At 35.8% G+C, this 27,474-nt stretch overlaps 1 protein-coding gene and 1 long non-coding RNA gene across 8 annotated transcripts in view; both read right to left on the bottom strand.

The window, feature by feature from the left end:
• farp2 (FERM, RhoGEF and pleckstrin domain protein 2) overlaps nt 1–26,077 on the bottom strand; it is a 90,586-nt gene extending 64,509 nt beyond the window's left edge. For all 7 annotated transcript variants that reach the window (XM_009302421.4, XM_021477117.3, XM_068221972.2 and 4 more), the window contains exons 1-2: nt 26,004–26,077; nt 23,437–23,694 (exon numbers count right to left, since the gene is read on the bottom strand). In XM_009302421.4, coding sequence (XP_009300696.1) covers nt 23,437–23,640 — 204 coding nt within the window. In that variant the 5' untranslated portion in view covers nt 23,641–23,694; nt 26,004–26,077. The remainder of the gene's footprint in view (nt 1–23,436; nt 23,695–26,003) is intronic.
• On the bottom strand, nt 8,127–15,130 carry LOC141386282 (uncharacterized). The gene is made up of 2 exons (XR_012407970.1): nt 10,515–15,130; nt 8,127–10,471 (listed from the first exon to the last, which is right to left on the bottom strand). It is a non-coding gene; the product is annotated as an uncharacterized lncRNA (long non-coding RNA).
• Nucleotides 26,078–27,474: the final 1,397 nt, after the last annotated feature.

Genomic DNA, 27,474 nt, shown 5'->3' with positions numbered 1-27,474 from the left:
ATTTGATTATAGCTACTGATGATAATGCGAAATAGTACTGTAACATTTGCGATTATATAAAATAAAAAATAAATATAATTTTTTAAATAAAATAAAACATATGAAAACATAGAGGGCCAATTAGAAAAAAAATACCCAAAACATAAATTTAGGCATTATTTGGGTTCAAAATCAATACAAAAAAATACATATACGGTACAAGCCTCGTATTTAAATCTTTATCAGTAACGTTAACATCTTGATAGAAAGTAGTTCTGTCATTCAGAGTTCATAATAGTCAAAAAGGCGACAATAATAATTAATCATGGAACTTTGTTCACGTTTTAGGTTGCTGAAAGTATCATTTGCTTCTTTGTTTTTTTTCTGGTCTCTATATTGTTTTGTTTTTTCGCGCTTCACTCTTGCGTTGTCCATTCTCGAAAGGAATGGATCAGATGGAATCAGATGTGATTGACACGCTTGTTATTATTATCAGCTCAAGAAGTTCATTATTTTAATTAAATATATATGTGCAGTGAGCAATCGCAAATAAAGCTCTCTAGAGAAAGTGAAAACCCACACTTTTAGACAGCCTTGTAAACAACAACAACAGGACACACGGCAGATTCTGTTCTTCTTGGCTTTGTGGCTGTTCATCAAGATGAAGACAAAGTTTGTTTGAGCTTGGGTCAACCATAGCTCGCTATTTTATAAATATATATATATATTTTTAATATATAATGTCTCGGCTGTGTATTTAAAAATGGCACTTTGTTTTCATTCTTCTGACTTGTGGACATGATAATGACGTTTCTCTGTAAACCAATAGTGTTCAGCTGCACGTATAGCTTTGCCTTTTATTGTGCTAAGTACCCTGTGAAAAGGGTACTCAAAAAGTGGTACAGTACGGTTCGCTTCTTAGTACCTTTTGACAGTGGAAACAAACAAAGCGTACCATACCACAACGTTCTGTACCACTCAGTGGAAACAGGCCATGAATGGTCTCCTGGACTTTTGTGTATCATTCCCTGATTTGTCAAGCTTCTCCATTATGCCCATTACACAACTGGTAAACTATTGATGCCAACAAAATATCCACAAACCCAGCAAGCATACATGATGACGTATCATGTGTTTTAGACTGTAAAGTGTAGACTGGGATCTTTTTTTTATTTTAAATGTAGTAAAAACGACAGTCTCCACATTGTTTTAAAATGAAACCACACTAGCGTAAACAGCCTTAATCTATTACAAATCAAGTCATCCCACTCCAACACAACCCACCAAATTCAAAACTGCCTACTCCCACCTACCCCTACAAAGCCTGTCAAACCAACTATTTATGAGCTTGTTTGCGCATGCTGGACAAGTCCTGCTCTGCTCCCTCCTCCAAAATCCCATCAGCCAGTCCCTGTGCCTCCACCGTTCCGCATTCCCCAATGAAGGAAGCAGCCCCCTCACTGCACTGACCACTCCACAAAGACTCATCTGTGCCTCACACCAACAAAACACACTCATATACATTCATTAAACACACACACATACACACAGACCTTCAAGAATTTTACAGGTCTCTGTTAAACACAAAGGAAGGAGTGATTGGGAGTGCTTTTTTCCACTGCTGTTGTTGGGCTAAATAAAAAGGGCCAGTGTTCTTGAGCTTTCTGGTGTTTTGAGGTGTGGGCAGAGCTTCGAGCCATAATGACCAATCACATTCAACCCTCTTTTTGAGGAGCCACCCATTAACCTGGGGTCACTGTGGCTTCCTCGCTGTCAGCTGCAGTTGTTTTGAGAGCACCTTCAAAAACGTCTCTAACATTTACAAAAGGAAAGAAACTGGGTACAATGTCTACATAAACACAGAGGGAATGTCTACTTTGGGTCTTACACAACACACATTGTCTCAAGAAGAAAAAACACACACATTTAAAAGGAAGGAACTTTGCCAGCAGGGATTAAAGTTGGCACATGGAGCCAGCGTTCTTGGAAGGCATGTTTTACTTTCTGCTGTGCCATTATATGTCATTTATGAACCGGAAATGTCTTTTAATGTGACTGTTTCCAGGTCTGTTTAGGTTCAAAGAATGTTTCTAGCCACTGGACATTTTCAGTGGTTCAGCTTTGAAAAGGGTTGTTTTTTTTATTTTCAAGGCCTGAGTCAGTTCAAACATCCAACGCAGCAATTAGTGTCTATTTTTACTTGCACATCAATGAAGAAGAACAAGCCCAAGATTGAATTACAAGCGTTTAAGTCAGGACAGATTTGTTTTAGAACTTATGCAAGTCATAAAGCACATATTTTACAAAAAAGATAAAAGGGTCACTAGCTGTGTTTCCATCCAACTATTTTTATGTGCATTTTGGATATGCGCAAAAAAAAAAAAAAAAAAAAACACAAGATGCCCATCAATTACCGAGTAGGATAAACTTTTTATTCGACTTTTATTTATTGAATGTAGAAAAGATTCACACAACTTCTCTGATCGCAGCAAATTCCGTTTTTACTGTTGATATTTGGCACCAGTTAATCAAAAAGTGATGAATTTGTTCTCTTTGACTCGTTGGATGGAAACGCTGCTTTATTTGCATGTCTGTTATGCGATAATCCAGTTTTGCGCATAAAGTTGATTCGCATTTTTGGATCGAAACATTGCCAATGACAAATGTGTGTATGATTAAAAATAAGATATTCTTTTAAATAGCCACATACTTTAAAATGAATGTTGGTTTTTACCATTGGCAAAAATATATTGTGTAACTATCAATTAAACAGTACCTTTAATTGAAATAACTAAATACTCATTTATATATTTCATATTTATCCATTATATTTACAGATTTTATTTTTCCACAAATGGCAAACACCATATAATTTAGGGCTGGACGATATTAGAATTCCAATATTTTTTATTTCAGCAATATACATTGCGATATAAATATAATTTTACCAAATGAATTGAATAGCCCTATTTGGAATAAATGTAGTAATTTTCAATCGATTGACATGATTTTGTAGGGGAACAAATCATGCATGAAATGTAACGTGCAATTAAAATAAACAGTGCTTTACGGTTTTCAGACTATAGCCAAATCATATTCAGGTACAAAAATTGAACAAAAAAAGCCAAACTTAAAAATCACACCACAAAGACTTTATTGTTTACATAGTTCAATAACAATATTTTCTATTAAATACTGTGTCTGAATGCTCTTAGTAATGCATGTGCAAATGATAAACTTTTACTCCATTAAGATTAATCTCTGCAGTAAGATTAATCTCATGTATTTTGAACTTTTGATATATTATTCCAATATCATATATATAAAAAATCCTAAACTATTCAATCTCAACTCAACATTGCAGATCCTGCAATGTGTCCATTACAGATATGCGCATTGCGATATCGATGCTACAACGATACATTGTGCATCACTTATATAATTTAACATTTCATTCATTTTTATAGAAATATCAACTAATAAAAATGTATAATAAAACACATTATTGCCTTAACATGCATATTAATTTTAGTCCAAAAATTAAAGCATTCTCATGGCTTTTTTAATCTAATAAATTTAAATTTTAATGTTTTTTATATATATAAATAATGAATAAAATCTATACAAAAAAAACATCAATGACACAAAGGTCAGTGTTGCAATTACATCCACAACATTTTGAAGTCACTAAAACTTGCACCCCACTGATAAATTTGTAGAGCTGGATAAAAAGTATTTGTCCAAACAAAGAGGGCATTATTACATAGCTGAGGTGTATTTATATCTGTTGCATAGTGTCATTGAGCAGATAAAGGAGACTCTTTACTCTCTCTCTTCACAAGCAGCTGTGAACAGACCCTCATTGGAGAGTATTTGGCAAGGGTCCTGGTCCTGGCACAGTCAGCTTAGACATGCAACCAACCACACACACACACAAGCTCTTCTGCCTCTCTTTCAGGGCTGAAAGCAGGGGTTCTAACAAAATGCAGCACATTCAGGCTCCAGAACGTGCAAAGGGTATCTGCAGTCTTTTTTTAATGGCGTCTATTTCTGCCGTTCCCCCCGCAGAGCCCCAGTGCTCCAGTAGATTCCTCAGAAGGTCACAGCAGGGCTTGAATGGCTTGCTGCGTACACTGCTCAAATTCCATGCAAATGTGTATGCGTGCATGTTCTCTCTTTGTTTTGAGTGCCGAGAGAGCATTTGGGTGAACAACATTTAAAGAAAAAAAAATAAACAATGGTCTATAGGAGGAGTCCTCACCATCGCAGCTGTCATTGTTGTGACTACAAACTTAAAGTCCTCATTTTTTTATTTAAGTTAAGCTGATGTACTGATTAGATTGAAATTATAACACTTTAGTTTGGGAACCAATTTCCACTATGAAATACTTATTAGCAGACTATGTTTATTGGTAATGATTAATGCCTTATTCTGTACAACTATTTTTCAGATCCCTTAACCCTCCTGTTGTCTTAGTTCTTAATTTTTTTTACTCTCTTCAACATTTAAGTCAAAAATGACCCACCTTTACTATATCTCACACATAAAGCAGCAAAACTTCATTTCAAAACTCAAATCTATTTTGCATGAGGAAACAGTCTCATCTTCAGTCACAAACTCTGTGGACGTCTAGGTTTTCCCTCACCAGTGTGCAGTTTTTTTAATCAATGTTTTATCAGAGGGCATCATTTATGTTTGACTCAACTATAGGGTATAATTTCTATTGCTAAAAGTACCTGCAGTAGCGTAAAAAGTTTTTTTTTTTTTTTTAAAAAGACCCATAACAGGAGGGTTAAAGGGATAGTTCCCCCCAAAAAAATTTACATTTATCCACAGTACCTCGTGTGATTCTAGGGCAGTGGGATTTGGCCTAAAATCAAAATCTCGCTTAATTAAATATTTTAACTTGATTACAATTAATGAAAGGTTTTTTATATAATTTATTTATTTACTTATTTATTTATTTGCCCCTATGTAGAGTTTCTTCACAGGTTACGTTGTACGGCCGTGCAGAGGCTACGCCAGACCATATGTGTGCGCTCGACACATGTATAAATCAGCCTTAGCAGAGCAGGATCAAGTGACTCTACACACGGTAGGGAAAGTAATAAAAAAAAAAAGACCTTTATATATATATATATATATATATATATATATATATATATATATATATATATATATATATATATATATATATATATATATATATATATATATATATATATATAGTTTTAAATGTCGATTTCCATTACTTTTCAATTCTCGCTAATAGCAAACCATTAAATGTGAATTTTGCTTCAAAAAAGTAGTTTAGGTATTGGGTTAGAGATGTAGAATAAGATCATGCAGAATATGTAGATTATAAGTACTAATAAGCTGCCAATATCTCAATACCATGCATGCTAATAAGCAAGTTAATAGTGAAAATTGGTCCCTAAAGTGTTATCAAATGTATTGACTTTGATTGATTATGATTATGTAGAAGAGTGAATCATGCATAAAATGTAATAAACCACTGGCATATATAAATGCAATCATGCAAAGATAAAAGTGAGATAAACAGTGCATGCGTTATGGTTTTGTATATTTAAATGTAAAAAATACACTGCAACATCAACTTAACATGGCATATCTGGATATATCTTATACTGCGGAAGTACACAATGCAATATCGATGTTAAAACGATATATTGTGCAGTCCTATGAATGGTCCCCAAATTAAAGTGCGACCAATATATACACACTGTTACACATATATAACTGTTAAAACATTATGTAATTGCTAGGCCTTTAGCTAATGAAAATGAAAAACAAAACAGCATATATATATATATATATATATATATATATATATATATATATATATATATATATATATATATATATATATATATATATATATTTTTTTTTTTTTTTTTTTTTTTTTTTTTTTTAAGTTTTTTTTTTTTTTTTTTTTTTTATCTAAAACTAAAACTACACAAACACAACCGCATCTAAATTGAGGCAGCTGGCCTATCTGTGACTCTGTGACTCTGACAGCTTCGATGATTATTTAGCAGAGCAGACCCGAGGCCTGTGTCGTCCCATGGGTGTGGATGGGACAGGAAGTTTGGGCTGTTGTAGCGGTTTCCTCATCACTTCCTATTGGCCTAGTGAACAAAAACTCACAGGGAGCCAGACGTCTGACAGTCAGTGTGTCTCAAGCATGTTTATGCTGGAAATCTCAAGGCTGCAAATCAGCCCAGAATATGAACGAACACGGACCGAACAGCTGTGAGCCCAATAATAGACTTAAGAATTCCCCTCAATGGGCGATCAATTCCATATGCATCTTTAGTATGTATTGTGCAAAAATATGCAACGAGAACTAAAGTGGCAATAGATTCCAAATGCTAAGAAAAAAAGAAGAAAAAATTAAGCAGAAAGACTTTTTTTTTTTCTTTTTGTCAGTAACCACCACCATTTTAAAGAAAAGTGGCCATTGTACTTTTACCAACATGACAACAGTGATGAAAATAAATGACTTGGCTGTTGTTAAATATATCATAGGTCCAGGAAAATGCAGGTCAAAGAATAATGCTAAGTTGGCAGATGAAATATATCCAGCAATATCTTTACACCCTATGAAGTACACACTTCATCACATCCTCAACAGATATTCTTAAATTTCAATTCACACTCTACATAGGAAGTGATTTGGATAAAACATATGTTGTCTATTATTTCAAGAGCATTATAACAATATTTTTAACATAATTACTAATACTTGAAGTATTACAACAACAGTTTACAATGTAATTCAAATGCTCTGAGTGACAGAGTAAAATTTAAAGGCAACCTATGATGAAAATCATTATTGGAAGCTGTTTGGACAGAACTGTGTGTAGGTATAGTGTGGCCACAGTCATACTGGAGTAATATAAAGACAATAAGTATCTCTATTTAAGTTTCTGACATTAAAATAGAATTCAAATCCCCCCAAATCCCAGAAAAAGCCGTGCGTGTTATTCCTGTCAAACAATGCGGCGAAAATCCTACAAGATGGTAAGTTTGATTGTGGTGCTAACAGCATTTATAGCAGATTTTTCAGTCCATAATACTGTAGTGATATTAACGTATGGTAAACTTTATTAACTTAGAAATCATTTGACTAAGGTCTGTCTTTAAACACTGAAAGAGTACTGATGATGATACAAACTAACTTTGCCTTTTTTTAGCCTTGGTTTGAGCCAAGTCTTACTCATAAATGAATGCAGCACACTCAGAGACGTCACAAGGTTCTCCCAGGTATAGACGTCTAGTCTACACGCTGGAATACACGCTAAGATCTCATGGCCGTGACGCAGCTTCCAAAATTTGTTTCAAACCGGAAGTACGAATTTGCTCGAAATAATGCAAAAACAACCAATTTTCACTTTTTGTTGAAATATATGAGTCCTCATAGTGTTTTTAGCAGTGTGGGACACATATACGACTGTAACAGCTGAAAAAATGTGTTTTGGTGTTTCGTGACCCTTTAATAATTGAATTATTTTATTCAGAATGTAATAATTAAATAGTTAATTCAATAGCTGAAATATGATGCAGAATTTTTGTCCGATTACCAAACCAAAAACAATCAATCCGATTAATGTTCAGTCAACCATGTGACATTGATCAATAAAATTCAGCTTTGCCATCATCAATAACAAGACCTTTTTAAAACAGATAAAAATGTCAAACTTTTATTTTAAATTTTTATAATATTTGATAATATACCTATTTTTACAGTTACGTCAACAGGTGACCAAGTGTGACACACAGCATTCTTTCAATATACTGGCCCTGATGAGAAGAAACTGTTGAATAAAGTTATTTTTGTTGTGTGTAATAAGTACTCTCATAGCTTGATAATTATCTGATTGAACAACTGAAGGCATACAGTCGGTTTTTGAGGATTTTTTGGTGGGGGGGTGGGGGGGATTTGTAGAGACTTTGAACGAAAATGGTACCTTGCTGTCAAAGGAGGATGATGGAGCTCTCAGATTTAATCTACAAACATCTTAATTTGTGTTCCAAAGATGAACAAAGGTGTCAGGGGTTTGGAACAACATGAGCATGAGTAATTAATTACATTATTTTTATTTTTAAAAATTAATTTTCTTAATTTGCAAAGGTTTATACATTACTAAATCAAAAATCGAGAAACACCTAAATTAGAATTTTATTTTAAAGTCACAGGTGTGTTGTGACTAAAAATGTAACTAACTAATATGATTAATACATGTAAATATTGGGAAAGTAGTATCCACATAGAATTCCAGTATGCATGAAAATACTGAAACTATACAAAAAAGTTTTATGCTAACTGATGCTAAGTAAAGAGAGATTTTGTTGAGAAAGCAACATGTCAACATTGATCAAACGATATAGCACAATTTATACAACACTGAAAATTTACATCAGGCCAGATGCATCTTGAAAATCTCCTAAAGTGCTATAAAAGATCAGATAGTAAAGCGTTTTATTTACAATAGGTTCATGCAGGCCTAAACTATCACCAAGTGGTTACAAATCCCAAAATGAAAGTTAAAGACAACATTCCCATAATCCAGCTAAAGGAAGAAAAGTCCATAAATACATTTCTCCCTGCGTTCAAAGTCAGAGAAAATTATAAGTCTGGCAGGCGCTGTGCAGCAGAGAGCAAACCCATATCCATAAATACATACTGAGGCTGAGATTGCTGCAGGCCTTCAGCTTTTAGATGGCAGTACAAATTACAAGTTGGCGAGGCGGAGAAGCGGCTCACAGATGAGAAGAGCAGGTCAGTGGGTTTCCGGTTGAACTTGGATTGAGGTTAGAGACAGAACAAACAGACTGGTGCCCAACATGCACGTGCACAAGCATTCATTCTATCATGATGAATCATTACACAGTGTGTAGACTTGCAAGTGCCTGAAATCGAACAGCAGGAAGCTTCGTGGCAATTTAGTAGGGGTGTCAAAATTAATTGTTTCTTCAGTGCAGTGCAGACGATGCAGACGCAGACAATTCGGTATCGGTTCATTAATAATGATAACCGGTTACTATGTACTGACGTCATTTATCTCCTATGCACTCTGTCGCGAGGGAGGTGAGCACGAGTATTTACAACACTCAGCCAACTCAGGGCCGGCCCGTTGCATAGGCACCATAGGCAAATGCTAAGGGTGCTGTATATCCAGGGGGGCGCCAGAAATGAGCGCGGTTCAGTTGGTTTTGTTTTCGATATTCCTGACACACATTCAGTAATAGACGGCAATAACTCAAAACCTCTTACCCTAAAAAGATCTAAAGTGTGTTTCCTACAAAAAGACAAAGCTGGTTATGTTTCACAGCTGTCTTTCTTTTTTTTTTTTTTTCGCTAGACATTACGAGCACTGCTCCGTTTAAAGCCTGTTTTATACTTCTGCGTCAAGTGACCGGCGTGAACCACAGCGCATGCAACGCGCGTAGCTGTGCATTTATACTTCTGCGCGCTGTCTCTGTTGGTCTGAATTAACACTTCCGAAACGCTAGTGGGCAGTGAGGTGTAAATGTTTCTCTGTGTCGAGTTTCTTCTCTGCTTTTTTGCTTTTCCTTAACACTTTCTGGATGTACAAGTGGCTCAAACTCGCTCATTTTGAGGCAGGAACCGGCGAACGTGCAACAACTTTAACTATGAGGTAAACACAAAACAAAACTTTCCATCAGGAGCTCCTTGTGTATTTGTATGTGTATGTGTACGTGTACGTGTACGTGTACGTGTACGTGTACGTGTATGTGTATGTGTATGTGCTCGCGTCCAGCTCGTGCCATTCGCACGGCTCTCGGTCCCTTGTCAGCGCTACTAAACCGACCAGTGCACGTGAGCGACGCAGACGGCCACGGCGAAGGGCTATGCGTCAGTGCCGTAGCATACGCCGGCGTTTGACGCAGAAGTATAAATCAGCCTTAAGCCCTCACAATATGTGTTTAGCCGGGAAAGGTCGCGCTGAGAGGAGCTCTCAGTAAGGGACTGTCGGAAAAGTGCTTCTTTTTTTCGTTTTTCTGCTCCGCTCTGCGCGAGCTCTCTATGTTGCGAGGGCCTGTGTGTGTGTGTGTTTGTTTGGTGCTGTCTATGTTTGTGTATGTGTTTGAATGAGAAACAGTGTGGTGCTGTGTGTTTATACAGACAGCTTGTTATAGCCTCCCCCCTAAAATATAACACTGTAAATGGAAAGCATCGTCAATGTGATCGTGATTCACCGAGATATCGAATTGAACCGACTCGAAGGCCTGATAATCGTAACCGAACCGAACCGTGAGACCAGTATAGGTTCACACCTCTACAATTTAGGTTAATTAAAATAAAAACACACACTCAAACACACAGAATATATTTTAAAGTAGAGATGGATGATGATACTGCTTTAAGCCAGTGTCCCACAAAATCTGATACTAAACATTTCTGGCTTTGAATAGATTGTTTTACTAAAATATTATTGTAATTGCCTTGACTAACAAAAAGAGATGATCCTAAACTAATTAAACTAACTTAAAATGGTGGATTTCTTGTTCCCAGCATGCTTTGTGTAAGTAAAAGAAAAATAAATGTTGAAATTAAATGCTATTGTGTGCTTTTTTACACAAATAAGAGTAACAATTTAGTCTTTATGTCATGCTATGTTAGGTTTAGAGGTGTCTGTTATGTTGAACTATGTAGAGTCAGTGTTGTGATAAAGAGTAGATTCTGGGGATTGGTTAAAGTTTAAAAAAGACAGCGTATAATGCATGATCCACAAATATTTTAATTATACAAGCATAGAGCCTTCCTGACAGAAACGTTTAAGTTGTTGATAACAAATGATTGATCATAATGATTTGAGTTAATATGACTATTTAGCAAACAAACTGCACAAATAAGTTCAATATTCAAAACCTCAAAATACAGCTGCACGATTTTTTTGCCTAAAATAAAGATCACGATTTTCTCACAATTCTGTAGATGTAAAATAAAGTTTAATATGAGTGGGCTATTATTGTTATTCTCAAACATGTGGTAAAACAGCAATAGGCTTTGTGTAGATCTGCTGTTGGTTAAAATGCTAAATTTTGTATAGACTTGAAATGGTGGACTTGAGCAGACTTTAGATTTGTCCTGGTCATTAATGCTAATGATAATTCTGATGTTGAATTATTGTGTTCGAGAGATATGCTTACAATCTGTAATTTCCTGCTAAAAATCTGTCACTGATGTGATTTTTGTGAAAATTAGAAGATTGGCTGGGTAGTTTTGCATTTCGGCCGGTTTTGAATACTTTTTGGGCTGCGATCAGTCAGCTACATCTGGCAACACTGTGCGCGCTTTTGGTTTCATTTTCACTGCTGAGAGCAGTTCACTTCCCGCGTGGCTCCTAAATGATCTTTTTGTGCCACAAACTGAATGTTACTTACAACTTTATTACCTGTAATTCACAGCCTATGCTGGTTCTGTTTACTAAAGTAGCCTTCATTCACCTGCCCTCTCTGTGGTAACAGCTGACAGTCATCTCACGTCACATGTGATTTTGCGATTACAAAATCTATCAGCTTTTCTTTCAGCTCAAACTAGTCTGGCCATTCTTCTCTGACCAGGCAAGGCATTTGCGCGCATAGAACTGCCGCTCACTGGATATTTTCTCTTTTTCGGACCCTTCTCTGTAAACCCTAGAGTTGTTTGTGAAAATCTCAGTAGATCAGCAATTTCTGAAATACTCAGACCAGCCTGTCTGGCACCAACAACCAAGCCATGTTCAAAGTGACTTAAAGTACATTTCTTCCTCATTCTAATACTTAGTTTGAACTGCAGCAGATTGTCTTGACCATGTCTATATACCTAAATGCACTGAGTTGCTGCCATGTGATTGAGGCCAAAAAAACGAAAATAAAAATAAAATAAAGCTCTATTAACTCACAGATTTAGGGCCTACTCACACTATGCCATCCGTACTGTGCCCAGGCCCGTTTCCCGGATCGTTTGAGAAGTGTGAGTGCGCTGAATCGGGCTCAAGCACGGTTCACTTGGCCGGCCTTGGCCTGGTTGGAAGAGGTGTGCCTGAGCGCGGTTCACTTGGGCTTTGGAGCGGTACGCTTGTGTGTGAGTGCAAAACGCGCCAAAGCCCGAAACTGAAAGCGAGACGTGACTTTTAAGGGACTGTTTCATATGGATTTATTAATCATTCTTACTGTTCAGTGAACGCAAACTGCCGTCGTTTATTAAAGACCCAAACTCCTCACTGCATGACAGCTGCGCGCCTTCCGCAGACCTCCTCATTCCTGCAGCAAGAGGGCTTTATGATTGTTTATGAGCACCAAAAGTGGCGGATCTGTTCGGCGAAATATCTGACTGCGTGTCCCCGCATCCCTAAGGACTGTTTGGCAAAATATTTGACTGCATAACAAACGACTGAAACGATATAACTAGAGAAATCTCCACTGTGCTGCTGAGTGAGAGAGCGCTTCTCACTGAACAGCCCAGCAGCGATGATGTAAGCGTGCCGAAACCCGTTTGTGGTGTGAGCGCGGGCCGTCGGGGGAGACGGGAGGGGGGACAAGCGTGCTTTGGCCCGGTTCGAGGCAACTGTACCTAGTGTGAGTACGGCCTTAGTTAAGTTAGTAGAACTTAAGTGTTACTTAACACAATTTGGAATACTTTTAATATATTGTAAAAACACATTTAATAATAAAAAAAAACTTAACATTAATTAAGATTAATCAAATCAAGACAATGAGAATAAACAAATTATGCAAACAACACTGGAACTACCAGAATTCTATAACTATTTGAAAAGCCATAATAGTCATTCTGGCCATTCATTAGACATTACATTCAACGCTCCTATTGAGATTTTAAAATGTTACAAATGTTCACATTCTATGAAGTATTTCTCCAAATATGCTATTTTTTTGTAACAAAGCCTATAATTGTGTACAAGCTACAGACAACCTGCAGAGGTGCGTCCCTTACTTTATCCAGCAAGCAAAAGAACAATGTCTTTTCACTGCGGTGATAATCTTGTTTTGAAAGACATGTCTGAGGTGAAATTATGTTTTTGCTATCAGAAGGTTATGTTTTTGTTAGCAGATAGTTGCTAGATAACAGAGTCAGGATCTATTTACATGCAAAATGTAAGCATAAATTAGCATAAACATACAATACAGCACCATCAAAGTAAAACTAAAATATGGTCTTAGTTGAAAAATAATATTTTCCGACTGTTTTATAAAATAGTGATTCTAAAAAAAAATAAAATAAAATAAAGGACCCAGAATGCAAAAACAGTTCACAGGTTTAATGCAGTATAAGAGTTTAGAAGACTTTACGGTGCTTTCATGCCTTTGTTTCGGAACCTGTCTCATTTGCCCAGTTAGCACGGTTTGTTTGGCATATGTGAACCCAGCTATCGCACTCGGATCCGCACCAATACAATCGTTCCGAGATCGCCTGAATGAGGTGGTCTTGGCTCGATTGAAATGAAATCTGGAGCAGATCAATTGTAGTGAGAAAGCAAAACAATCCAACAAACTAACAACCAGGCTATATCACAGTGTATAATGTCTATATAATTGCCATATATACGGCTATATGAAGGGAGAATGATGAGTAGGGTGAGAGGCCATCATAACAGTAAATGTTGAATGCGAAAGTGAAAGCATGCTGAGACATCACAGAGTGGCGTTGCCGTTTATCTGTTAGGAGAACTGACCGAAATTACCATCTGATAACTTTTCCATATTTTAATCTTACAATATTTTGTATAAGGCCAATTGTTTTGTTCATTTCCTCACTGATACATCGAAATAAAAATCAACATTGATCTGCTTCATGGACTGACTGCAGTTTCCGTTCATCTGTTGTTTCTCTTTATCATTGAAGTGTATAATGCATAATTCTAGCCAACTTTTTATATAGATTAATTGATTTTAATAGATAGATTTTTACAAAGTTTGACAACTTAAATAAGACCATGTATAAAAAAAGCCTGACCTCTCTGATTTATATTTGGTGACGATGTCTGTGGGTGTCAAAATTAAGGTGCACTTTTTCACTTATAATGTCTTATTGCTTATCCTAAATTAAAATAATGACATGACAGCCAAGCGGAATCCGTGGGGCCCTGAAAACAAACCCTGACCAATGTGAGGAAAGTTTACTCGCACATGACTTGTTTTAACTATTTTAGTCTTTTTAGAAACTCGGCCATGTGAAAGTGAATAGTACCGGGAACCAAAACAAACATTGTATCAATTTTGATCCCGGTTTCGAAACAAATCAATCGTTCTACAGGTGCACCCTTAATTGTTCAGAGGACACACCGGGATCATAAATACAAATAACAAAAAAAAAAAAAAAAAAACAACAACCTTACATTTTACTAATTGAATAGAAAACATCACCTCATTGCCAGACAACGCAAACTGTTGTTTATGTTTAGACTACCGCGAACAGTAGTTCAGCACACATCTGTCTTTATTTCTTTGGTCTGAAAGTTTAGTCTTGAGGGTCAATTTGGGATATTTTCCCACAGCTCTCACACTCACGTACCTGGGTGAGCTTATGAGAACACAGTCCCATGTTGGAAACAGATGTGGCAACATGACATCAGACCCACAATGCACACACTGAACACACACACCAGCTGAGAATAAACAAAGCCCTTCCATGAGCAACACCAGACTGCATTAGCGCTGGTTTGTGCATCATGGAACAGATCACAGAGCAGTGTTGCCTTAAGAATCATTAAACGCAATCTGCCTAATAAAACATCAACATCATCTGACAACAGATCAATCAATAGCGCAATTTATACGCACTCTGCGGCGCTAAATTAAATGTAATGGAAAGCCAGTCCCAGTGCACTCCTGAAGAGCACTAGAAAGAGTAATAAATCTGTGAACCAGAACTGACCCCATTGTTCTTCCATTATCTTGACATAATATGAACAGTCATTTACCTCCAGCAGGGCTTCTCCCGCTGCAGTTCAGCATGTTTGGTGGTAACGCCACATTCCAGAGTCCTGTAGCCTAATAAAGCTGGATAATTACCATTTTCCACTCTCTGCTGTTTGATCTTTGCAACAGGGGAATTCAAAGAGCACTGTTATCTGATCTAATCATGGGAAGTTCTCATCCTCCACCAAACCGCTCGGACTGTCTTATAACATCACATCATGTCCAGCGTCATTTAGATAACCATCCATGTCAAGCCAATGAAATATGAAGGAGGCTATTAAGATAAACTTGCTGTTGTAAAGCAAGTAAATGTTTTCCATGTTCTCCTTGATTGAACAGCTGGCAACTGTAAAAAAAAAATAGTTTTAAAACCCACAAGACCCATAAGATCCACAAACACAATGTTATGCCTCTTTCTAGTGATACAGTACAGCTCGGTACGGGTCACCTTTATCAAACTCGTCTCCACTGCCAAACAGTACTTATGAAACCTTTTGGTCAACGTGACGTATAAGAGAAAGTTGCAGTCGATGTCAATTTCGCTTCAAGTTCACATATATCTATATGTTTAAATGTTAATTACTAATCTTTCTATGAACATTATTTGTTATAGCTGCAGATCAATGATAATGTGAAAAAGCCAACTGTAAACTCTGTGATTATATAAAATAAATAAAACATGAAAACATACAAAGCCTTAGTTTCTGAAATGTTACCAAAAAAATATCCAAAACATGCATATAGGCATTATTTGGGTTCATAAACGATACAAAACATATACAGTCAGTACAAACTTCTCATTTTTATTCCTCACCAGCACATTTGATGTTAACATTTTGTTAGAAAGTATTTCCTTCATTCCGAGTTCAAAAGGTGATGATAATAATTAAACATGGCAGTTTGTTAATGTTTTAGGTTGATGAAAGAATAATTTGCTCCTTTGTTTTTTTTAGAGCGTCTCCTTTGTTTTTTCACACTTCACTCTCACATTTGTCCATTTCTGAAAGGATCAGATGACAGAAACTATTATCATAAGTTCAAGTTCAAATATAAATGCTCACAAAAGCTCTCTAGAGAAAGTGAAACCACTTGCGCTACACGGCAATGGATTTAAGGTCAATCTGCAGAAGTTCCCCATTCATTTCAGCCTTTTGTTTACATCAGCACTGCCTTGAAACTAACTTTTAGAATAACGGGTTATAGAAAAAAAACACTATCTGTCACATAGCCATGTTGATAGACAAAACTTTTTGGAAATGATGAGGTCACATTACCATCTGATTAGAAGGAAGGGGCTGAACTACACACATAACAGCAACAACAATGTATATATGGAGCTGTGTTTGTGCTGCAGGTGCTGTTAAGTAGCTCTGAATGATCAACTGCATGCGATTGTCGTTTGCATTTGTCTATAAAGCCAGCTCTGTAAAAAGCTGTGAATCTCCAGCACGTGTTTTCACCTGGAGTAGTGTTTGCTACACAGATCTAAATAGTTCTCTGCCTAGCTATGCAAAATATTCCTGGCACAAATATTGCCATATGTTTGCGTAGCTTCTCTGTAAACTACGGTCCTACTTTACATTGCTTCCCATCAATCATCATTTGCAATATTTTACTGCGTGTGTGATGTCATTGAGGAGGCAGGAATAGTGACTTACTTCCAAATAAACTGGTAAACATAAACAACAGCTAGAGAATTGGTGAAAACGTAATTCCACATGGCAGCAGCAAAATCTCAAAATCATATCATGTTCGAAATCTGTTTGGAAAAATATCTGCTCTCCTATGTCACGGTTATGTCACAGATATGTTGAGACGGGTCCATGAAAACATGCTAAACCTTCTGCTGGGACATCAGACGATCAATTCTTCTCTTCCAGAGCCCATTGTTGAACCAATCACCTCATCACTATGCCAAATGGATTGACCCTAAAATGGGTTGATATTGTGCAATCTGAACTCTGGCACAATTAATCATTAATAGATCACAGTCTTACTTTTGTGATTAACTTCCATCCAATGTGTTAAAGAGAACCAAAGTGATATTTCCTGGTAAACTGTGGCAAATTAAGGTGATGCAATTGTAGAAACCTGTGCATTTGGATTCCTGCATAACAAATAACTTTCACCTTCATTATCATGAAAGCCAAATGCCGTTTCATGTAATCAAATGCAATCACTGTCATGTTGTTTTGCATTCAGATGGCTGATTGTTGAAAATGCAATCAGTTTTAATGAGTTGCCTTTAATTCACTCAGGCATTTCAGAATGACTAAGGCCAAATCCCAATTCTACCCCTTAGCCCTTCCCTTTACCCCTACCCCTCATCTTGTGCATGCCCGTGAAGAGGTAGTGGTGTCCTAATTCTCTTTGGCTTGAAGGCGTAGGGCTAAGGGCAAGGGGCATACACCCCTTCAAAAGAAGATTTTTCAGCACCACACTTGAAACCAAGGAGTAAGAAGAATTTCCCAGAATACACTATACAGCTGCACACGGAAGTAAGGAGAAGACCTTTTAAAAACCTTCTCAGAAGACCTCATCTAATAAGTGTGTCACGATCCTCCAAATTCTCGATTCGATTACATTTTCTATTCTAAATTCACTATTCGATTTTCGATTATGAATAATTAATTAATTAATGACCAATTAATTATTTGTAACTACCTGACCTGTATGGTCTTTGTTTTACCCATAAACAAATCATACAGAAAATGAATAAAGGCAAGATACACACATAATTACCACCTGTCAATCACTTTTTCTGCGGGACTCGTGAATAGGCAGTGATCTGTGTCGTTATAATGGCGTTGGTAAAAAAGACGCACAACCAACAGGAACCAGCCAACAGTATCTGAGGTGTTCGCTAAAATGACTAAGTACAAGTGAGTAAAAGATTGAAGCAGTCCTCTGACTGCCTGGACCTGCTGTCTCGAGCGCATGGCTGTGTGTGCGTCTGTGTCTGTGTGGTCACATGATGTGCATTTTCAGAGGTAGAGAGGAAGGAGGGCTGCTCAGAAATGCTACACGCCACTGTGGATGTCAAATCGTTGTCGTTCTAAAATGCCATTTAAAAACAAAGACAGTGTAAACAGGGCCTGAGTGTGTACTTTTCACGAGCGGATTTGCAGCGGAGGATCGCGATGCCGGTGTTGTCTATCGGACGAACCGTACGTAATACGTACATAGCAGAACTTACAAAACTGTGTTTTTTTTTGTCGACAACACGAACGTTGTCAACATAACTCAATGGAAATCCAAAATGCTTCCACACCGGCGACTTCATTGAAAGAGGAGAGGGTTTAAGTTCTGTCGATGGGTCTCCTGCTTCTGCAGTTTAACAAGAACTTCAACAAGCCTGTTTTTTTCCCCGCTTGGCAAGCCAAGCTGATGTGACATGGGGGCGTGGCAGCATCGACGATTCTATTTTTTGATTCGATAATCGAAATTGAGCATACATTTAGATCGATTAAGATTTTGACACCCCTATTTAATAAATCAATGGAGCACAACCATGCAACATGGAATCGGAAGAAACGAAACTTGAAAGAATAAATTACGTGGCTGTTTTCAGCGACAGGCTTTAGCCATTGTTTGAACTCTTCTTTCTCCGAGTATGCAAACTTACATTTTCCCATTTTCCAGTTTTGCTTTATGTTTTTGCTACATTTGGAGAGAATCACATCACCTTTCCATGTTTGTCTCAAATTACGTGACATCACCTGGATGAAGAAGCTTGGCTGGACACACCCCAGCCCAAACCAATCGCGTGGATAGAGGAAAAAATAATATTTATGCTGTTTTGGAGTCAAACACTTTGAACAAGGCTTGAACAAAATTTAAGACCTCATAAAAACCCAATGAAGACTTTTAAAAACCTTTTAAGTGCCTTAATTTTCTCATAATTGAATTACATTCTTTCAATGATTGTTGGTTAACTCTGTTGAGAAGAGGTACAATTAGTCATTTTTATTGTTGATCATCAGTTGGAACAATCAAACCATTAGATTTAGATTAGATTTCTGAGCAAAAACATTTCTGGCGTCTATATGGAGTCCTATTGAGTCAAAGAGCAAATTATAGTGTCCGTGTATAAATACACTTACTAAATTTACTATGTTCTGAGAGCTGAGGGTATTTATTTTATTTTCTCTAACACATCAATGCAAATGTGCAAAGGTCTCCCTTACACTCTCACACACACATTATACGGCAATTAAAAGGCAGAAACTAAGCTGAATTTTTCAACTGTGACAAATGATCAACAGTAAAATGTTGGCATTTTCCCAAAATATCTGTCAAAATAGGAATCATCACAAACAAAATCATTCCATTTACTGAAACGCAGAGAAAGTTGTGGCCAAATAAAGCCTCAAAGCCACTTCAGAGTGGATGAAAACATCTTCAACAGCAAACAAGGACTAAGTAATATTCTATTTATTGATCATTTCTCTATTCAGAAGGGGGAGAATCTTTATTTAGTGATTTTTCAATTTAACCCTAATAGAACAGTTCTCTTTGTCAAGTACGAGAAAGAATCCTGATATAATTAAAAGAAGAGCATGTATGAGCAGAGACCAGCAGTAAAAGCGTTTTAGAACAATGCTAACATGAAACAATGCACAAGCCCACAATCATCTAAAACTCACCCTGCTTTTACATCTTTTTATTTTGTCAAAAATTCAAGCAATGCAATTTATATTTTTATCCATTCAACAAAATAAACAAACATCTATACAGAAAATGCCTTTGTCAGATGTGTAACTACACCCAGGCCAGCACTTAGAGAGTGACTTCAGGCCTTCGGTGTAAAACAGACTTAAAGATGCAGGATTTAAAAGCTAAAGCCATGCGGCAGCTGTCACCCACCACAACCGCACGCAAAACAAGACTGCCAGAGGTCTCCGGAGAGACGGCCGTTTACATTCTCCAGCATAGTTGCAAACGGACAAAACCAAACACAGCACGCTGGCTACAGTGCATGCTTATTTTTAAATAAACTTTGAGTAGCTTTGCAAACACAATAGCAAAAGTACAATATTTATGCAGTGGAATCAAACAAACAAAACAAGCAACCAAACAATTAACCAGACAATTGTGAAACGGTATGATCAGGATGTAGCAATATGCGATAAGCATCGTTTCAACAGTTTAATCAACAACTGCCATTGTAGTCAAGTTGACCCAAAGTTTCATTTATTAAGAAAACAAATCTAAATCAAAAAAACATTATTCATGCTAAGTTTTTAATTGTATGTGCTAACATAGCAGTTTACAAATACAAAACACTAAACATAAAGAACGCCACATGGAAAAGTTTTTTGTGCCTGAAGAGCTGAACAAAAGTTTTGAACTGATTTACTCAACAGTGATTGAAAGGACAGTTGGAATTGTTTTAATTCAATCAAGCTATTTAACTCATTAATAAACTAGTCAAATGACATGACCTTAAAATAAACCACCATTTAAAAGTATGGGGGCAATGAGATTTTTTTTTTATAAATTAATATTTTTATGCATTAAATTGATCAAAAATTACAGCGAGTACATTTATTAGGGTTACAAAAAAAAGGTTTTACGAAGCCTTGAAATACTGTTTTTACCTTTACTTTGCATTTAGAAAAGTTTTTTGCACACCAAATTAGCATGATTGTGTGTCAATAAAGACTAGAGTAATGGAATCACAGGAATAAATTACATTACAGTGCTTCCCACAGGTTTGAAATATACTTGCGGTGGTAGCCAGATTGAAACACACCATTTACCCACATCACATAAATAGTTGATTATATGCAACAAACAAAACATAATTAAATTTTTTACAATAATTGTATTTATTATGACATGCAATACACGGTTTCTTTTTAATGGGTTAATGTAAAAAAAATAAAATAAAAAATGGTTAAAATAACATCAACTATCTCGATACTATCAGTTCAGGCCATGACACTATACCAGCTGAAGCATCACAATACCAGGTAGTATCACGATACTGTATTAAGTCCAGGGCTCGAAATTAACCTTTTTGTTTGGTAGCACCGGTGCTCCTACCTTTAAAAATGTAGGCGCATCAGAAAAATTTTGTCGCACCCACTGCTGTTCTCACAAGTGATGTCTGATATTACACAGATGCTTTTGACCCATACTGTACCTTATTATATGCATACATCATGTTAATAGCAATACCGGTCTTTTCATGAATAGCAATATTTGTTTACTCATTGCAAGCCCATTTGCAATGGTGTACATGGTGTTAAATTTTACATATAGCTGCCACTTGCACGGTGGACAGCATCTGGCGATTAAACGAAGGATTAAACAGAAGCTAACGTGCTAGATGGCAAACAGTAACCTAAAAAATTCCATCCCACAGACGTATCATAGTGGACTTGAAGCCAATGGAAGTCTTTTATGCACTCTTTCAAAAGTGTAGATGATGGAATAACATTCACCGCATGATCACTACTAAGATGTGTCATTATTTGTAACTTTAGATGGTTTCTAAAACAAAATCTGTCACAGTTTTGTTTTCATTCTCATCTTTAGCGCTTTACATTTTCGCAGTTGTAGCTCTCCCTGTCATCTTAAGCCAGAAGGCACTGACTGAGTGATTGACAGCTGATATTAACCAATCCATTCGCTGTCAGTTACAGAGCAATGGGTCAATAAAAAGAGCACGAAGGCAGGGGGCAAGAATTGCGGGCTTTGTTTACTGCAGCAAGTTGACATGACAACTGTTTTAAACCATTCCGGAGCGCTGCTTTTTGCGTTTTAAGTGCAAAGATGCATTATGCGTGAATGTCTCCTAAATTCAGGCATGTGGTAAACATTTTGTGGTAAAAACTGGTCGCACAAACCAATTTTATGCACTTGCACAAATGCTCCCAAATATATATTGAGGTCACATAGACAAAATTTTGGGTACATATGCAATCAAAATGGTCGCAATTTTGAGCCCCTGAATTCATAACTCAAATCTATGAAATAAAGCAAATTGTTAGAAATACTATATTTTTCATGTCATAATAATTATATTCAATTTAGTATTCCCTTATTATTTAAAAAGTATTATTTGTACAGACTTACTCATTTTTTTGTGTGTATACTGTGACTCTTATGTTGTCATTGCAATAATAATAATAAAATACATAAATCATTGATCACGTCATACAATCTAAGACAGCAGCAAACTACAACTCATATGCAGACGGCTAAAATAAAAGTGAAATAAAGTGGTCTATTGATTCTTTTCTGACACAATTGTAATGACGATGCTACTGTTTACAAATTACAGTGGCACCACCAGTATTTTGGAGCCATAGTATTGCGGTGCTACCAAAGTACCGATAAGCCATGCAACCCTATCCACTATTTCTGTTACTTTTATGCTATTCAGGAACCATGTGCATATACTGACAGGGTATAATTTTTTTCTGTCTCTTTTAAGTTCAAAGCAAACTTGAATGCCAAAGCATTTTAGACATATATAAAATAGCCTAAGGAATATATTAATATCATCAAATTAATTAAACAATCAGCAAAAGAAAAATAGATGACAGAAAAAAGGAATAAAAAAAGACAATATCTCTAAAGGTGAAAATAATTACAAGATTAAAACATGTAGATTATTTAGAGAAGGCAAATGCGTTGATTAAATGCGTACACTAATGGTGTACAGCCAGCATAGACCAGTCATTTCGTCCTCTCCTATTATTTACTGTTATTTACTTTTTTCTCAGTCTCGCAGCTGTGCTTGCTGTCAGCTGTAAAGCCAAGCGCAAAGTAGTCTTTAATAAAAGAGTAATGCAAAAACGCACAAAAGCTTTAGAAAGCAAAAGCAAAAGTTGAATCCCGAACATTTTAGAAGATTCAGAAACCTGGGCCGGACAAACTGTCTAAGTCCCAAAAAGGCGTGTCTCTGTGGGTCTGCAAAGCTGTGGGGGTGTCTGTGGAAGTGCTGACAGGTCTCGCTCACAGAACAAAATGGGTAAACGAGAGAAGATTTTCCGCTACTTAATCGATCACGGATGCTTGATTATATTGGGCAGATACAAAAAAAAAAAAAAAAAGTGTTGAAGGATGTTAATAATAGCAATAAAAAATGTGCCACTAAATATACTTGGTAAAGTCTATGTATACACAAGTGAATTCTATGTGTGGGAAGCACTGCATTATAAAATATACTCAAAATACAAACATTTCCAATTATAATATCCTTTTACAATAATAGTTTTGAAAACACAGCCATGGTGAGTGTAAGAAATTAAAAAAAAACTTTTTTAATAGCCTCAAACTTTACTATGCAATAGCCAAGATCAATAAAAATTTTTTTAAAAAAAACATTAAAATACTCTACATGCTATAGCATTGGCAAGACTAGCGACAAGAAATAACTAACTACTTAACCAACCAACTCTGGATCTCTCAACCAGCCTCAAATGACAACAAACAGAGCCAGAAAACCAAATAAAAGTTGTGAAGCAGCTCACCTCGAGCTCATAGAACTCCTGAGCCTCATCCAGGCCCTGAACGCGGATCTGCAGGCCCTTGTTGTGGCCCTTTCCCCCAGCCCCCATGGCAGAACTGAGGCTCTGGCCAGGCTCCAGGGTGCTGATGCCGGTGTTGTGCTGACCCCCGAGTCGAGATCCAGCAGGGGTCTGCAAGGAGCGGTAGGAGCCCTCGATCTCACCCATAGCTGCTCCCAGTGCAGCCTCCCTCCGCTCTCACACACATACACACACCTCTGCCTGCAGACAACACACAGCAATCAATGAAACGACACAATGAAATCTCAAGCCAGTTATACAGGAATCCATATCATGGTAGAATCAATGAGACTATTTTCAGGATTCAAAGACAATGCTTTTATGATAAGTGATGAAACTGGATATCTATCCAGAGATGGCAATCAGAGTCCACCAATTATCTGGTTAATTTTTTATTTTTTTTTGTAATCATTCTTTTAAAAAGAAAGAAATAGAAGTGAAAAGAAAGGGCTTATAAATTTGATTGTCATAACACATTTGTCTTTAAATAGATGGTCCTTTCCTCCCGTTTGTGGCTGTTTTTGCCCCAATGACAAAGCCATGACATCAAATAATCATGCATTCTTAATTGTTGGTGTTTCCTGTTGGGAAGAGATCAAACTACTCATTTTTACGGTTGATCATCAGTTGGCAGCATTAACCCTTTCGATAGACTTGTGTAAAAAAAAAATTTATCCAGAAACTAAGCTTGTTTTGCACTGCAACTGATGATTAACAGTGAGAATTTGTAAATTTACCTCTTCCCAAAAGGGAAATCCAGCAACAATCAAGAAGGGTAATGCATTTGCTCAGAGTGTGTTGTTAATTTTTTTTTACATTTTCCCAAAATATGTGACAAAATAAGGTCACCAAAAATCATTCCATTTGCTGAAACACAGAGAAAGTCGTGGACAAATTAAGACAAAAAAAACCAAAAACACTCCAGAGTGGATGAAAACATCCCGAACAACACATAAGGGTTGTTAAAAGATGCCAAATGTATAATTAAAAATGGTTTAACATTTTTGAAACAGAACTACAATTCTGTTGTATTGATTAAAATCAAGCAATAAGATTAAATCAAGACAAGAAATACAAAACTAAACTATAAGTTGATTGTATCTACATACAGATATATTTTCATGTACAGCATTGTGGGTAATATATTTTTAAACCAAATTATGATATTAAACATGACTAATTTAAAATAGTTTTCACAGTGAGAGATGGGTTCAGCAAAAGCAAGCATATTTAAACAAATAACGACTCAAAGCTCACAACAACAATTTTAAGCCATATAAAAAAAATTAAATGTATAAAATTAGTCAAAATGAGATTCCTTGTCTAGGATTTAAGCTTTTAAAACACATTTAAAATATTTTTAAAAGAATTTCATGTCAGTTAATGTGATTACACAATCAAAAACCTATAAAATTTTGCAATTAACATTTAATAATGTTATTTTCCTTACAGGGAGATTAAATCTTATTGAAATACATTTATAAAACTAAAAAGAGAACATTTCATGTCAATTAGTGTGAATTACACAATCAAAAACCTTGAAAATTACACAATTAACATTGTAAGAAAAGAAAGGAAAAAAAACACTAAGAAAAAAATGTGACCCAATTCCTTTAATTTCACATGACACTTCATACAGTTCTGCCAAAATGATAGCAGTGACATGAGCACAAGCTCACATTGGTCAATACAAAATACTAATGTGTTGCCAGAATTAGCAGTGACTTTGCATGAGGTTTAGCGACTGGTAACACTTGAGAGGCATCACCACCAACTCAAATATACCACATAACCAAACTCCACTTCAACTCTCTTGAACTTCCAGAGAAAAAGAGAGACAAGAATCACATTAATTCTGCATTGAAATCTACAGCATTCAGTTCAGCGTGTTTTTGGCTCTTTAATTCAACAGGTTACAAATAATCTGACTGGAAACCGGGATGCAAACTGATACATTTCTCCTCAGAGAAATGAAAATAGCATATTTGAGACCTTTTTATCCAAGAGTTTGAACAATTGCTGAATCAACCGACGATTAGTCATCATTAATCTTGTTTTGTTGTTGTTGATAGAACAATGAAAGGCATTTTCTCATTGCAGGATGCACGTTTTGCCGTAAAACTGTTTAAAAACAATTAAACGAAAGCTCAAAATAAACACTGGAGAGGTGAGTTTTAACAGGATAAAGCTGCAAAACTTAACTGCACTTACAAAAAAATCTCTGCATTGGCTTAATCTCTCAAAGGCCATTTTACCACTCGTTATAACCTAATTCAACAACACCGACACACTATCCTTAATTCCGAGGAAAACTAAAAGGGCACAGTTTGCTGTTTGCCATTACAGACTTGAAACAAAGACTGAGAAAGTTTAGTCAAACCACACAAACATGCGAAGAGATCTTGAAACTCTACAGTACGCTTCACGGAGGCGGGTTTAAATAAGCTACGGCTAATAAAACCGTCCACGTTTGATTTTAATAGCTTCATTATAGTAAATCGATAGCTTACCTTTTATTTTTCGCCTGTTATTTCTTCCAACTCTATATGAGTTACACGTCTGACCGTCGCTGTAGGCGAAGTGCGGCCAAAGCAGCGCTCTGATTGGACGACTACAGGCAGATCCTGGCGTCTATTGGTTCAGATTTGCACAGGAATGGTCGGCAGCTATTGGCTGAGAGGGGACCTTCGGATTAATTTGATTGGTTTGGAGACTCTAAGTAATGGTGTTTTTTTTTATAATATAATATAATATAATATAATATAATATAATATAATATAATATAATATAATATAATATAATATAATATAATATAATATAATATAATATAATATAATATAATATAATTTAATAATATAATAATATAATATAATATAATATAATACAATATAATATAATATAATATAATATAATATAATATAATATAATATAATATAATATAATATAATATAATATAATATAATATAATATAATAAAATGAAGTGTTTACATTACAATACTGTCTATATGAGCAAAACTGCATTCTGTGTCTGCGCACTTAATTTCCAGGGAAAATAAAATAACAGGAATGCCAAATAATTATATTTTCTGATCACATGCAAAACAAGCTAATTTTAAGTTTTGTGTACAAGATGCCATTCAATACAGTAAACATGTAGGCAAATTATTGTGTAAAATAAAGGAAGCAAAGGAATAGAGCTTAAACTAGGAGAACAGAAGGGCATCATCTTTATCAAATTTATTTGAAAAGGACAGAACTGATAAATACAAATAAAATAACTCTGACCCACTGTGCAAACACATAAAAAAGCCAGCTAAAAAGACCAAATTAATTTAAACATATATAAATATGTTTAATAAATATCCTCAGAATCCTCAGTATTCTTTATCCTACGTTAGGATACATTTAATTAAGAAGCAGACAGAAAAATCTTATTTAAATCTAATTTCATAGTGGAAAAGGTAATAATTGAGAATTTCTTAAAATAATAAAAGCTATCTTCCACTGAGGTCAGAAAAACAACTATGCCTTCTCTTTAAATAATTATATTTTTATGGAAACCACTGGAAGATTTGTTTGCTTGTTTTAAGGATAAACTTACTTAGTTGAAAGTGTTCTGACAAAAGATAATATAAAATAAATATTTAATTAACGGGAAAAATAAAGGAGGACATATAACATTTCATTTATTTATTTATTTATTTATTTTGTTAATGCTTATTTTTTATATGTTTAATTATTTTTGCAACCCCTCATTTGACTTTAAATGCATTAATTAACCATATGTCCTAAACTGAATTAGATAAGGTCTCTTATTTTAATGAATATAAATTTTCTTTTAAAAATATTTTATAGTTGCATAAAGTTTTTCCCTCCATATCACCATTATTTGACAGGTGCAAATTGACAGAAAACACAACTTCAATGCTTTCTGGTTTTGTCCTTTGTTATATACATTTTGGTCAAGCATATTTGATTGG

The sequence above is a fragment of the Danio rerio genome, chromosome 6, assembly GCF_049306965.1.
Source record: "Danio rerio strain Tuebingen ecotype United States chromosome 6, GRCz12tu, whole genome shotgun sequence".
Taxonomy (NCBI): Eukaryota; Metazoa; Chordata; class Actinopteri; order Cypriniformes; family Danionidae; genus Danio; species Danio rerio.
Note: the sequence above shows the minus strand (reverse complement) of the source record. Positions and strands in the feature narration are given on the sequence as shown.